Genomic DNA, 15,385 nt, shown 5'->3' with positions numbered 1-15,385 from the left:
TTAGAATGGCTACTCCAGCTTGCTTCTTCCGACCATTTTCTTGGAAATATGTTTTCCAGCCTTTCACTCTGAGGTAGTGTCTGTCTTTGTCTCTGAGGTGTGTTTCCTGTAGGCAGCCGAATGCAGGTTCCTCATTGCATATCCAGTTTGTTAACCTATGTCTTTTTATTGAGGAGTTGAGACCATTGATGTTGAGAGATATTAAGGAATAATGGTTATTGCTTCCTTTTATATTCATATTTGGATGTGAGATTATGTTTGTGTGCTTTTCTTCTGTTTGTTTTGTTGCCAAGACGATTAGTTTTGTGCTTTTTTTGGAGTGTAGCTTGCCTCCTTATGTTGGGCTTTACCATTTATTATCCTTTGTAGTGCTGGGTTTGTAGGAAGATATTGTGTAAATTTGGTTTTGTCATGGAATATCTTGGTTTCTCCATCTATGTAAATTGAGAGTTTTGCAGGATACAGTAACCTGGGTTGGCATTTGTGTTCTCTTAGGGTCTATATGACATCTGTCCAGGATCTTCTGGCTTTCATAGTCTCTGGCGAGAAGTCTCGTGTGATTCTGATAGGTCTGCCTTTATATGTTACTTGACCTTTTCCCCTTACTGCTTTTAATATTCTTTCTTTATTTTGTGCATTTGGTGTTTTGACTATTATGTGACGGGAGGAGTTTCTTTTCTGTTCCAATCTATTTGGAGTTCTATAGGCTTCTTGAATGTTTATGGGCATCTCTTTCTTTAGGTTAGGGAAGTTTTCTTCTATGATTTTGTTGAAGATATTTATTGGTCCTTTGAGCTGGGAGTCTTCACTCTCTTCTATACCTATTATCCTAAGGTTTGATCTTCTCATTGAGTCCTGGATTTCCTGTATGTTTTGGACCAGTAGCTTTTTCCGTTTTACATTATCTTTGACAGTTCTGTCAATGATTTCTATGGAATCTTTTGCTCCTGAAATTCTCTCTTCTATCTCTTGTATTCTGTTGGTGATGCTTGAATCTACAGCTCCTTGTCTCTTCCTTTGGTTTTCTATATCCAGGGTTGTTTCCCTGTGTTCTTTCTTTATTGCTTCTATTTCCATTTTTAATTCCTTCAACTGTTTGATTGTGTTTTCCTGGAATTCTTTCAGGGATTTTTGTGATTCCTCTCTATAGGTTTCTACTTGTTTATTTATGTTTTCCTGCGTTTCTCCAAGGGAGTTCTTCATGTCTTTCTTGAAGTCCTCCAGCATCATGATCAAATATGATTTTGAATCTAGATCTTGCTTTTCTGGTGTGTTTGGATATTCAGTGTTTGCTTTGGTGGGAGAATTGGGCTCCGATGATGCCATGTAGTCTTGGTTTCTGTTGCTTGAATTCCTGTGCTTGCCTCTCGCCATCAGATTGTCTCTAGTGTTACTTTGTTCTGCTATTCCTGACAGTGGCTAGACCGTCCTATAGGCCTGTGTGTCAGGAGTGCTGAAGACCTGTTTTCCTGTTTTCTTTCAGCCAATTATGGGAATAGAGTGTTCTGCTTTCGGGCGTGTAGTCTTTCCTGTCTACTGGTCTTCAGCTGTTCCTGTGGGCCTGTGTCCTGATTCCACCAGGCAAGTCCCTTGGAGCAGAAAAGTTCGTCTTACCTGTCGTCCCGCGGCTCAAGTTGCTCTTGGGGGGTTGCTTTTGAGCTCTCCGTGAGGGCGGCAACCAGGAGGGCCTGTGCCACCTATTCTGGGAGCCCCCACGCACCCAGATGCACGGGGTCCCAGATGGCATTAGGTGTTTTCCTCTGGAGTCAGAAATGTGGGCAGAGTGTAGTCTCTTCTGGCTTCCCAGGCGTGTCTGCCTCTCTGAAGGTTTAGCTCTCCCTCCCTTGGGATTTGGGTGCAGAGAACTGTTGATCCGGTCCCTTCAGTCCCGGGCAGTGTCTGGAGCACGGGGGACCTGCAGCTCCAGTGCCCCTATCTTCCTGAGTATATCGTAAATTTCTCTTTTAAAATTTGTTTTTCCCACTTTTAACTTTAAGTTGAATTTGTATTATTTATTAGTAATATTCAAACCTTTTTATGATTAATCTTGTTTTTATGTATATGTGTTTGTCTGTGTTGTTGCAGGATATTTGATCACATTGTAAACCCTGAGATTATGAACTGAAAAAAACTGTTTCTTGTTGTGGTGTGGCTCAGCCCTGAGCACACAACTTTAACCCAAGAGCTCTCTGTGAAAGGAAAATTATACAGATTTAAGGTTTAAAAATATAAAATTAAAAGAGTAAGTTTCAAAATTCACAAACTCAGGGCTAAACACTGTGAAAAGCAAGTCCAGGCAGCCCCGCCCTGCCACTAGGACTAACAGACCATAAAGATAAAGAAAAGGAATGCAGGAACCAGCCCGAGTTATCAGGACTGACCCAAACCATCCTCAGAGTCACATCTTAACCAGATGTCCTTCAAACCCTGATCCGCCCCTAGCTTCTAAAATCCTGTTCGCTCCAGTCAATACGTACTCTCCTGCTGTGCTGTAATCTCAGTGCCATGTTTAAATGAGCCAATCACTTATAACGGCGCCAGAAATTAGCCAATTGTGTGTAACCGCACCAACCCCCCTAGCCTTCCCTATATAAACCCCTAACTTTTGAGCTTCGGGGTCGACACCTCTGTCTCCTGTGCAGGATATGTGTCGACCTGGAGATTCCCGTAATAGATCTCCGTAATAAACCTCGCCTTTGCTTATTACATCCAAAATGGTCTCTCTGTGTCTGGGGTCCGTGATTTCCCGCGCCTTTAGAAAGGGTCTCTCTTTGGGGATCTTTTATTTGGGGGCTTGTCTGGGATCGGTGTTTCCTGGGGCACCCCATTCTGAGACTCGAGCTAGGATCTTTCATCTGTAAACAAGAGCTAAATAAAGTCGACCCTAGGTCAAGAAGTGGAGCAAGCAACCAGAGGACAGGGAGTGAATAGAAGAAAACCCAGGAAACAGAAAGAGTTGAAGGGCATTTAAGACAGCATGGAGAAGGAGAGGAGCTTTTTCCTTCTGGGACTTCCATGGAACAGGAAGGTTGCTGGGTGCTTTCTCTGCCTCTCTGATCTAGCAGGCTTTCACCCAGCGTCTGATTCCTGAGTCTTCATTTGGTAAATCAAAGGTTTGGGATTTTACAAAACAAGATGCTAGAGATCAGAAGAGGGTGTTGTCTTCCCTGAAACTGGAGGTACAGGAGGCTATGAACCTCCTGGCCTATACTGGAAACTAGTCCTCTAGAAAAGCAGCATGTGCTCTTAGCTGACAATCCATTTCTCTAGCCATGACAAGTGTCTTTCAAATAAAAAGTCATCACGTAGCATCTTAAGTTAAAGTGCTAAAGATAAAGGATTATCTATAGACCTGTGTTATCTCCCAAGCACTGACTCTTGGCTACAAAGATCACAAAAGATGTACTCACAGCCTGATGCCATTGTGAAAATAAAAGGTTGTTATAGAACGTTGTCCTCTAAGCACAGTGACTGCAGTTGTGACACTGTTGTGGTTTGCCCTGAAGTTATCTGTATTTTGATGCTAATTCCACTGCCCCAAGGACAGCTTCCTAGTCACTACTCAGAACTCAGGTGACTTCACCAGAACCACCTCCCCAATGAATTTGTAAAGTACAGGTGAGGGGCAGGTACAGGATAGAAGGAGGCCTGTCATTGGAGGAGAAGGAAGGATGGGCGGGAGAGAAGTTTGAAGGAAGAGGAGGAGACTAGGACAGAGAGGAAGAGACAGGGGAGAGAGAGAGAGGAGAGAAGCCATGGCAGGTGATGTTAAGATTCTGCTCTGTGTATTTACAGGTTTTTATCAATGTTCCTAAGGGATGGATGGTACCGGGCTTTGTATGTTTAAGTAGGCAATTATATCTTATCAATTGGGTCTAAGATTATTGTGTTGTGTGTTCTTTTATGTGAGGGTTTGAGCATAGGAAAGTGAGTGGCGGCAAGAGACACTGGGCCGCAGAGGAATGGGGATGTGTTTCCACCAAGATATCTAGCAGATATCTTGGGCTCCGCAGCACAGACCCAGCGGGGTAAAAGACAACTATACTCTTTTTTATTATTATATTTTTACAACAACATGACACCTGCAAGGGACCCTTGCAGGGAAACAGGAGCTGTTGTATGTGATTAGCTGAACTGAGATTCCTGCCACTGTCTTGTGTGTGTTTCAATTGCATATGGTTCTGTCCCACTGTACATGGTCTTAGTGGTGCCAGAGTATAAAGTGTGGGAGACTAAGAGGAAAGGATGTTCCATCAGTGCAACTATCATGCAAACTCAGGTGAAACCATTTGGAGATATAGTTTCTTGGGATCACCAACATCTCATGTCTGTAGCTCAACCTCCAATCACTCTCTTTGTCCCCCTGAACCAGCCTTGGGTCTGTCCTTGTGCCTTATCTGAAGTGAGGCGCTATCACTCACATCTCCCTGAGGAAAGTTAACACAGCAGTTTTATATGCATATACAGACTTTTAAATTCATTTAGAACTCACTAGTTCATCATTGGGCAAATGTCCGAATACTGAATTCGGTAATATCTGTTTTTTTTCCTTTTAGAAGCATTTTGTTTCCATGGGATGGCTGGTGAAATCTAGAGCCATTTTATTATGTTGGTTGGGCTGGCAGAATACCCACAACTAGTAGGTCCAGGCCAGCTGCAATGTGCCAGAAAAGTCCACAGAACAAAATCGTCCTGCCCTAGGTGGCAGTGATGAAGAGGTGGAGAAACCCTGTTCCATGTTACCCAAGACTTATGAACTAAGAAGTTTCACATTTGTAATTAGGAAATGGTACTTTTCATGGGTAAAATGCTTGCAACAAAACTCTGACAACCCACGTTCAATCCTTAAAACCTCTACAGATGTTGTGTGGCACAGTTGTGTTCACACACACACACACACACACACACACACACACACACACACACAGCCCCCCCACACACACTCACATACCTTTTAAAAGGTATATGGGTGTTTTGCCTGAATGTATGCGTGTGTACCAAACGTGTGGATGGTTCCCATGAAGGTCAGAAAAGTGCATTTGATCCCCAGAGAATAGGATTACAGATAATTTTGAGCCACCATGTGGAGGCTGGGGATCAAACCAGAGTCCTCTGGAAGAGCAGCCAGTATTCTTAACCGCTGAGCCATCTCTCCAGCCCTTTGTTTTGTTTTTGAAGAAAATTTCTTATCCTTGTGGTAATGCTCCACCATGCCTGGCTCTGTCTACAAATATATTGCTAATGCAGTGAGGATATTGAATTGACATTACTTCATGGTGGAGATGTAAAGTAAATATATAAGAAGACCCAGAAACCAGTCTTAGTTAGTATAACAGTATATAACACACACACACACACACACACACACAGAGAGAGAGAGAGAGAGAGAGAGAGAGAGAGAGAGAGAGAGAGAGCGAGCTCTGAAAAGAATGGAAATACTGAGAATACAGAAAAGCAAACTCACTGTATAATACACCTCAAGACTTTTAATGACATTTTGCTTCAAACTATTGTCTTATCTGTTCATCACCCTCCCTCTTGTTTCTTGATAGTTAACATTTTCTCTCTTCCAAATTTTCTGACAGTAAGACTGATATTAGCTAATGTCTACTGTGATTATAAGGTGACAGGGAGGATGCTAAGTATCTTATCAGTGTTATGGAGAAAGAACTGTTACTTCTCTTGTTTCAAAGATGACAAAAATGAAATACAATGAAGTTGTCTGATATTACAGAGTAGATAAAGTCAAGAGCTGTGGCATAAAGCCAGACAGTCTGACTCCATAGTCCACAGTCTTATTAGCCATTCTATATTGACTCGCTTTTCAAAATCCATATTAAAGTTCCATTTATGGTAATATGAGAAGCTCGAAAATCACTCTGCTTAAAACAAAACCTCAAGTAATGGAAAATATAAAATCAAATTCTATGAAGAATTAAATAACTGGCAAGACAGTATACAAAGACATATACAGATATGGAGGAATGTGTGACACTGATGCTGATTCTGCAGGAAGATCATGTCAATCAGGTAAGTTACTATCTGTTTTGATACCCCCTTAGATGCCCAACTAAAAGCCCAAGGGCAGGGTCCACTTTAGGTGGGAATCCAATGGAAGACCCACCTACATAAAGCCCTAGACAGAAAGAAACTCATAGAATCCAGTGCCCCAGGGAAGGAAATGCACCTTGACAATGAGAACAGAAGGAGACGGAGTGCTTGTGTTGGAAACATTATAACCATGAAAATGCCATTAGGCAGATTTCTAGTCTGGATTCATTTCAGTTATCTAGTCCAGGAGCATTCAAGAGGTAAATGGTGTTTAAATGGGCTGGAGCTAATCGTGTCTCAAGACTTCATAGTAAGCAGCAAGCACCAGATCCTTGCTAGTGCAATATGCCTCCATAATGAACCTCAAATAATTCTGATAATTGATCTTCCAATTAAATTAAATTAAAATCACAGCAAAAGAGCACATAAGAAACTGTTTTATGAGGTGGTGGGAGCAATAAAGGATTATACAATCAGGTTTAGCTTACTAAAAACCATATGCAGATCTGTGTAAGGAAATAGAAGACAATAAAAATATTTGCAATGTCATGACAAAGAGCACTTAGCTGATCCTTGGAGAAAGCTTTGTTGCTTACACTAGCCTAGGTGCTGTGTGATTTTTCCTGAGGAGATATGAACAAATGCCTACTCATTCCAGATAGGGCACAAACAACACATCCCACCCAGATCTTGTTTGGCCAATCAAGAAATTCACCCTGCTTGGGGCTGGAGAGGTGGCTCAGCAGTTAAGAGCACTGACTGTTCTTCCAGAGGTCCTGAGTTCAATTCCCAGCAACCCACATGGTGGCTCACAACCATCTGTAACGGGATCTTATGTCCTCTTCTGGTGTGTCTGAAGACAGCCACAGTGTACTCATATAAATAAACAAACAAACAAACTTTAAAAAAAAAGGAATTCACCGTGCTTACTTACACGAGTGGGTTGAGGGTTATGAGTACAAAACAGCTGCATATGAAATCTTTTTTTTTTTTTTTCTGGAGCTGAGGACGGAACCCAGGGCCTTGTGCTTGTCAGGCAAGCGCTCTGAGCTAAATCCCCAACCCCTGCATATGAAATCTTAGTTCAGCATGGTGGGGACTTCTCCAGAAGGTATAGATGGAGACCCCTTTTCAGTTAACTTTCCATACACTGTAACTGTAGCACCACTCAACACCTCATGCTGCTGGGGCAGAATTACATACAATCGAGAAGTGTTAATAGGGGGAACGGACTTTTTAAGGTCCAGTCTTAAACTTGATGTATCCAGTAGCATGCAATATAATACCATTGATCAAAAATTCCAGGTGTTTTGTCCCTGTGGGATATGGGTCAATTATCACTGTTGTATAGCTGACCTTTGCCATATATCAAACATGAATATATGAAAATTTGATTAAGATGACATTTCTTGTTGTTCTAAATGGCTCCTTTGAAGCTTTTTTCCCCCGTAAACTTTTATTAGAGTCAGGTTGAAATTTTTCAGTAAACTTTGAATTTTAAAGTTGTGATTTAAAGAATTACTGAAAGTGATTGACATAGTTTTTCTGACCATAGGCATATTAGATTCTATTATATTTTAAAATAATCATTCCATCCCACTAACCTTATGAGTCTTAAGAGCCAGACATGTAGCTCTTGCCAATTTTATGTTGGTAACCTCAAGTTTTGGAATCATTCTATAAAAATCTGGATTCTTCTTAATTTTTTCCAGTCAAAAGGAAAGTTTTCTGGGACATTCATGCCACTACTTCACCAATAAAGATATCTTGCCAGGTTAGTCTTTATTGTAGTTTGCATGGTTCGTGGCTAACATCACATCATGCGCCAAACACACCTCTGACGTCACTAATTTTCGTGCCCTCCCAAAGGGAAATGTTGAGGAAGAGAGTTTCATCATTTTAAGCTTTTGGGGAGAGGACAGGGCTAGACAATGAATTTGGAGGATGTTCTGATTCAGCCAACTGTAGGCCAACACAAAAAGAAATGCTGAATTATGGGGGAGTTGTGAGAAAAGAAATTCCAAGGATTTGTCATATAAAGAGCAGTGAGTGCCAGACTCAGGGGCCACTGGGCTTTTGTTTGAATCCCTACCATGGCGAGAAAAGATTGTGCTTTAGAATAAATCTGAGGGATTTGATTTTGGGATCAACTTCATCGAACAAGACTTGGTTGCTAGGCAACGCACTCGCAGGCAGGAATAGTATGCCAATTCCTGCCAGAGAATTGGAGTCATGTCATGATGGCAGTGCCCCTAGACCACCGCTAAGAAGCATTTCTTGGTGTCCATGTTGCTCTGGGTGCCCGTAGGTTCTAACTTAGACCGCTCATTTCTGTCCTTATCCTTTCCACAGTTCCTCCAGTAAATAACGCAAGTTGTGGGAAAGCCACACGGCCAGAAAGCAACCATCAGGGAAGGTCCCCAAGAATGCCACTCATCCCTTTCTCTGCCCACTAGGATTTGGGGCGCAGTGTCACGCCGCCCTGCTGAACTCGGCGCAGGAAGCTTAAGTTAGCAGTACCATGGGGTACTGCCCCGAAGCGTGTGTAAATTAAAACCCGTGAATTTCCAGACACTCAAAAGGTAGACACCCTCTTTTTCTCGGGTGCAGTGGCCCCCAGTGAAACTCAGACATAGGTCCTCCCCAATTCTAGAATTTTACGCTTGGTTTTTGACAGGAGGCCGGACAAAAGGCGCACTTGAGGTTCTTCATCCATGAAGTAAGACACAAAATACCGCGAGAATCTCGGGGCAGGTCAGAGGCTTATCTCTTTAAGAGAGTAGGCGGGGCTTCCACCTTACCTAATCCGCCCTGCCTCACACTAGTACCGCCTCCACACCGATCCCAGGGTCCCCTGCGCGGCGGGCGCGCTTCTAGTGCTTTCCGCGCGGGCGGTGTTGCGCATGCGTTCGCGTGTGGTCCCGCCCCCCTCCGACCTCGCCGCTCCGCTGCTTGGGGTTGAACTTCCCGCCTGGTCTCCCCTGGGCGACAGCAATGTGGCACATCCCTCCTCGGAAGTGAAGGGACAGAAGCGTCCTAGGCCTCTCCACCCTTGCTGACGGCTTCGCGCCAAGGGCTGCCATGGCCACGGGGTTCTCCTTTGGGTCCGGGACCCTCGGCTCCACCACTGTGGCCCCCGGCGGCACCGGCACAGGCAGCGGATTCTCCTTCGGCGCGTCCAGGTAACCGTGCTGACTAGCCTTTGCTACTGTGGTGCTCTCCCGCGAGGATCGGCATGTAGAGGCCTGGCTTCAGACTGCCTGGCTTCCTTACGATCCCCGCAGGGCTGTGAATGTTCGGGGAGGGGACCTCTGCTGCCGGGGATCTGCAATCCCCAGACGCGCCGTGACGACACGGAGTGGGCCCGACTGCTGGAAGCGGCCTGGCATCGCGGCTGCGCCTACGCGACACCTCAGGCTCAGGGACAGAATGGGTGTTAAATGAATGACAGCTTGTTGCTGGCTTTTAGGAACAAAAGAATAGGTAGAACATAAGGGAAAAAAAATCCCTTGTTGGTTTAGATTTCATTACAGTATTTAAGGTTTTGAACGTTAACGGTGGTTTGTTTCAAGCCTTTGTGCCACAGGACCCCATCTCTAAGCTTTTATGGCATTTATCATAGTTATTTTGTGCCACATACAGATTGGCATAGCATCGTAAAGCATTGTGTTACAACCGTCCACATGGTCTTTTCCTTTCACTACAAGCCTAAGTAGTATATTTCTCAGTCTGCAATATATTCAGGTAGCGACACATGAATAGCTAGGGATTCCAGAAAGCTCTTTCAGTGAAAGAATTAATCACTCAGTCTATGGAAATGTGTACTTGAAGGACAGGTATCTCCTGAAATGTAAGAAGAATGTGGCTATTGACTAAAAAGGCTGTAGACTTAATGAAAGCTCTTTTATTTTTTAGTCCCGTTAGATACAGCACATCCAAAATAACAGTACTATCAGACTGCCCCTGCTAAGTTACATTTTTGCATATGCTCTCTTAGCTTCACTACCTATACTGTCTAGTGTGTGGGCGTTTTACTTTCATCTGTGCATCATGGGTGTGCATTGCCCTCAGAGACCAGACCCCCTACCCGCCAAACACACACTTAGTTAAGGCTCACTGTGAGTTACCAGGTTTGAAATTTAAAATGGGAGGGTTGGGGCTGGAGACCTCTGTGTGCTACTGAGGCCAGAAGCCATGGTAAGGCCGCTGAGAATCTTACCTTGACCTTTTAACACTGATCCATCTCCAGCTCTACTTAGTTTAAATTACATGTCTTAAAAATAATTACAAAACAGACCATACATTTAATATATTTATAAAGATATAAATATGTACTTAATATATTTATATGAAATACAATACTTTCTGTTTTAAGTCACTGGGAGACTAACACAATAGAGTACTCCTGCCTTTACTCATCCATCCTAAGTTCTAGTTCTTTTTTTTTTTTTTTTTTTTTTCCTTTCGGAGCTGGGGACCGAACCCAGGGCCTTGCGCTTGTTAGGCAAGCGCTCTACCGCTGAGCTAAGTCCCCAACCCCCAAGTTCTAGTTCTTTAAGAAGCTCATCATCTGCTACTCAAGCCTCCCTACTGCAAGTCTACATTTCCAGTGTTTAAATTGCAGCTTTCCCTCTTGGGCTCCCAGGGTGTGCAGAAGACTGAATAGCTCTTATGACTGGCTGTGGGATTGATGGTTCCTGGAAATAAGGAGCGTGATATTGTTACCAGGACTGTGGTTGTCTTAATTTAGCTAGCAAATGGCTGTACGTTAAATCAGAGCTATCTTCTCTCCATCACCTTGCAGGTGGTTGGTGTTTCTCTCTCTCTCTCTCTCTCTCTCCCTCTCTCTCTCTCTCTCTCTCTCTCTCTCTCTCTCTCTGTGTGTGTGTGTGTGTGTGTGTGTGTGTGTGCGCGCGTGTTTTGAGGATTATACCTGAAGCTTTGTGCTTGGTAGACAAGCCTCCATCCCTGAGCCATGCCCCAGCCTCTTTTTAAATGTTTTAAAACAAGTATTATGCTGCACTGAATGAAGGTCTTAACACAGTGGAAGTGCAGTGCTGGGGAACTGTACCCCATTGCTCTTTCTATACTTTATTTCCTGGCAGACTCAGAAGTCTTGAGGTGACCTAGAATTCACTTGAAACTTGGGTAGGCCTTGATTTGACAATCCTGCCACTTGGGTAAGTAGCTGTTATTATAGACCTATGCCACCAATTCTAGATGCCCCCTTTTTTAAAAAAAGATTTGAGACTGCCTCATTAAGATGCTCAGGCAAGCTTGAAAAATTGCAATTTCCTGAATAACTGGGATTACAAGCATGTTACTGTGCTTGGTGTGATTTTGACTTTCAGAAGTGGCAGAATTGGAAGTAATAAATATGTACCACGAGTAGTAAGATTTCCCATTGTGTTTTATGTGTTATAGTCTCTATTAATTTTCTTACATGATTTTTGAGGTGTCAAATTGTTGAAACCTTTTGTCATTTTTATAATCTTTCCCTGTACGTATCCAACTTGGACCTCTGGGGGTTGAGATGAACAATAAAGTTTTGAACTTCACAGTCCCCTCTTGTTACCAACTGTTGTTTATTTAGGTTTCCAGAGGCTATGTAAAGAGTTTCTTTTGTAAGCACAGTCTGGACAGAGGACATGATACTTACTATAACAGTAAAGGGGCAGCAGTAACCTACCTAGAGTAATGTATGTATGTCTTTTTATGTGAGTCCTTGTTGAACTATTATAGTTAGAAGTGTGGACTGCTATCAAGTAGTTCAAAGGGAAAGCAATCCTCGTGGGCCATTTAAAATGTGCGTGCGAGGTTTCAAGTGAAGACCTGAGAGCATTGTGTTCTCTGTTGATTCTTACCTTGTGAGCTGGCATCCTGTGGAGTGTGCTTTCCCAGCTTGTGTTCCTTGCTTTTGTAGGAGTGAAGTTCCAGTGGTGCGCGTGCTAGGCAAGTGCTGCTGCTGCACACAGTGCTCTCAAGCCGCACTTTGCTTTTTAAATTTTGAGGGGTGGTCTGGGTAAGGTTCCCAGACTGTCCTTGAGTGTGCTGTGTAGCCCACACAGGCCGAGAAGGTGGGATTGCTTTGCCTCCCAAATAGCTCACAGGTTCAGTATTGTATTATTTAAGATAAACTTTACATTTGGTTTTGTTCTTAACGAGAAAAGGACGGTGTTTGAATTTGTTAGGCGTATTTCTTTTAATGTCTTTTGCATCATAGATTTTATGAGAGAAAACAATTTTAAGCAGTTAATTTTTTATTTTTCCAAAGTATATATTAGCCATAGCAGACTTTGTTTTGTTTTGTTTCAATAAACAAGCACACCTTCTGTGGGGCTCAACTTCGGAACTCTCGGAAGCTCTGCGACACCAGCATCTACATCTACTTCTGCCAGTGGTTTTGGAACAGGACTCTTTGGATCTAAGCCTGGCACTGGATTCACTCTAGGAGGAACAAGTGCAGGTAAGGAGGATGGTCTTGTCCTCAGGGTAAATGAGATATTTCTTTCCCGGTTTCCGTCCTCTGTCTTTATTTAAGAACCATCACTGGAATTGGATGTTTGTGTGGGAGAGGGAGCAGCTCCAGAGAAGCATCAGAAAGTCGTAAGCATGAATCAAGATGATTTTTGTAAATTATATATAATATAGTATTTTTTTCTTTAGTAAAGATGCTTAAGGCAGTTTACCAATTTGTTTTACATTTTGATATTAAAATAGAAAAAAGTGTAGTTCTTGAAAGTCTCTGAGTGGTAGATAGTACCTTCCAGCTTTAGTACTGTGTGCTTCAAGTCTTTCCTTATTCACCTTTTATTCTCTAGGGAAAACGCTTGTATTTGTTGCTATAATACATATATCAGTCTTATTATAAGTATCATTCTCTGAAGGTGGAATCTAGAAGGAAACCATCTTTATTTTTTTTTATTTATTTATTTTTTGGAGCTGAGGACCGAACCCAGGGCCTTGCGCTTGCTAGGCAAGCGCTCTACCACTGAGCTAAATCCCCAACCCCGGAAACCATCTTTATTGATCATTCAGTTTGTCTTTTTGTGTCTGGGAATAGCAGCTACAACCATACAATTAATTCTGGGTAAGAAGTTTTGAGAAGAGCAAACTCTGCCTTTCTAATGACTTGTGGGTTTTCTCCTCTTGAACTATTTCAGAGTAGGAAAAAGAAGAATAATTGTAAAGAACTTGTATGGAGCCCATATAATTGTTTTTCAAAAACCTTTCAGTGTTTGGTTATATAAAACCTGAATGCTTCAATGTTATGCCTGTGTAAGTTATAGATGTATTTTAAACATAGGTAGTTTTGGATGTGGCTCCAAAAGTTTCACTAGTTGCCTTAAGAGAAAAAATCAGCAGCAAGGATTAAACCTCACAAACACGAAGGCAAGTGCTCTTCCGCTGAGAGGTATGCTCCCCACCCCATGATTCTGTGATGTTATAGATAACTAAAAGTTTCGCTTCAAGGTATGACAGGGCTGTTAACATCTTACAGAGACAACCAGGGCTTGATTTAAGACTGTCACACAGTCTCTTTTCCACTAAAGCATCACATACCTAAAATGCAATGAACATAAATCCACATCTAAAACCACCTATGTGGTCTCACAATGTTTTTGAGGATGCTAGTAATCTAGCAATATTTTTGAAATAAAATTAATAATAAGATTTTGAACTAAAGCAATGCAAAGGAAGGAAAAAGTATCAGGGATTCTGCCTTGAGTGATTGACTTGGCTGAAGTGAGTGTGTGCAGGCTTTTGTGTTGTGGTCAGATACATGACTCAAAGGGACATCAAGGTCTACCAGCCAGTGGGATTCAGGTAGGCAGAGATTTAGGCTCACAGTGGGTGTGGTGGTGCACGCCTGCTCTTTCAGTGCTAGGGAGGCTAACACAGTAGGAGTGCTCTGCCTACTTAGCAAGACACTGCCTCAGTAAACCAAAGAAGCTGGTGGCAGCTAGGGTTAGATTCCTGTACCTGTTGATGAAACTGGAGCCATCAGTGGTGGAAGCAGCAAGAGAACTCTGGGAGCAGTGCAGGAAGGAGATGCACAGGCAAGGCCTGGAAAGGAGGAGTGGGGAGAGAACGTGGTGCTGATAGGGATGGAGTCCAGGAGAGGGGGTTTCCAGGAGTACAGTCTGGGTGGGACAGGAGGGGCTGTTTTTCTGTTGACAGCAAAGGGAGTACAGGGAATAAGTGCTATTGTAGCCATTGTAGGCAAGCTAGGGAAGGAACTGAAATTGATTACAGTTTTAGAGTGGTTGTTTTTACATTTCTTTTTCTTTGTGGTTCCCCCCACTTTCTGAAACAGGGTCTCACTGTGTCACCCTGTCTGTCCTGGAACTTAGTATATACATATCAATATACCAAATTGATTTAGAATTCACAGAAATTGCCTGACTCTGCTTCCTGAGTGTTGGGATCAAAGGCTTGAGCCACCACACCCATCTTGCATTTCTTTCTTAACCCAAAGTTTTTGTATTCACCATGATTTAGTCCCAACTGGTGTATCTCTATCCTATTTCTTATGGTAGAGAAAAGGATCACAGACATAAAATACTGTCTAAAGTCAACATATCATTTATATGATTAAGATAAAAATGAGATTTTGTTTGTTTGTTTGTTTGTTTGTTTGAAACAGGAACAACAGCTACTACATCTGCATCTACAACAGGCTTTAGTTTAGGATTCAGTAAACCTGCAGCATCTGCCACACCATTTGCCCTGCCCGTCACTTCTACCACAGCTAGTGGTCTTACTCTCTCGTCTGCTCTGACATCAGCTCCAGCAGGTGAGACAGAATGGGAAAAAAACTGAATTTGTTGGTTATATTAAATTTTTTTTTCAGTTAGAAAATAGCAGTAGCCATTTAAATTAAACATCTCTGGACTGGGGAGATGGTTAAGTGAGTAAATTGTTTTACTGTACAAGCATAAAAAATTTTTAAAGGACAACTATACCTTGGGACATTTATTTGAATAGTTAATTGATTTTGTCCTATTGAATTCTTGACTTTTTAGAGTCAGGCTTAGTGGTCCACACCTATGATTTGCGAGGGAGAACAGGAGAATCTTGAGTTCAAGGCAAGGCTTGTCTATGTGACAAGACTATCTGGAAAAAATAAGTTAGCATTGGCTATTAAAGCTGTTATGACTTGAAATGTGGTCTCTACTAAGAGTAACATGTCAGAGGAGTTGGGGATTTAGCTCAGTGGTAGAGCGCTTGGCGCAAGGCCCTGGGTTCGGTCCCCAGCTCCGGAAAAAAGAAAAAAAAAAAAAAAAAGAATAACAAGTCAGAGGAGTGAAGTGTAGAGATGTTTTTATCTTGT

The 15,385-nt window shown here is 42.5% G+C and overlaps 1 protein-coding gene across 9 annotated transcripts in view; it reads left to right on the top strand.

Moving 5' to 3' along the window:
• Positions 1 to 8,984: 8,984 nt before the first annotated feature.
• Positions 8,985 to 15,385, top strand: part of Nup58 (nucleoporin 58) — a 48,873-nt gene continuing 42,472 nt past the window's right edge. For 8 of the 9 annotated variants that reach the window (XR_015637869.1, XR_015637870.1, XR_015637868.1 and 5 more), the window contains exons 1-3: positions 8,985 to 9,233; positions 12,375 to 12,517; positions 14,699 to 14,848. Coding sequence is in view for 5 of the 9 variants with exons in the window: in XM_087584936.1 (XP_087441062.1) it covers positions 9,133 to 9,233; positions 12,375 to 12,517; positions 14,699 to 14,848 (394 nt within the window). In the remaining 4 variants the exon portion in view is untranslated. The remainder of the gene's footprint in view (positions 9,234 to 12,374; positions 12,518 to 14,698; positions 14,849 to 15,385) is intronic. The other variant, NM_139091.2, reaches the window with a different exon arrangement.

This window comes from Rattus norvegicus, chromosome 15, assembly GCF_021556685.1.
Source record: "Rattus norvegicus strain SHRSP/BbbUtx chromosome 15, alternate assembly SHRSP_T2T, whole genome shotgun sequence".
Lineage (NCBI taxonomy): Eukaryota > Metazoa > Chordata > Mammalia > Rodentia > Muridae > Rattus > Rattus norvegicus.
This window is presented reverse-complemented; position numbering and strand designations above follow the sequence as displayed.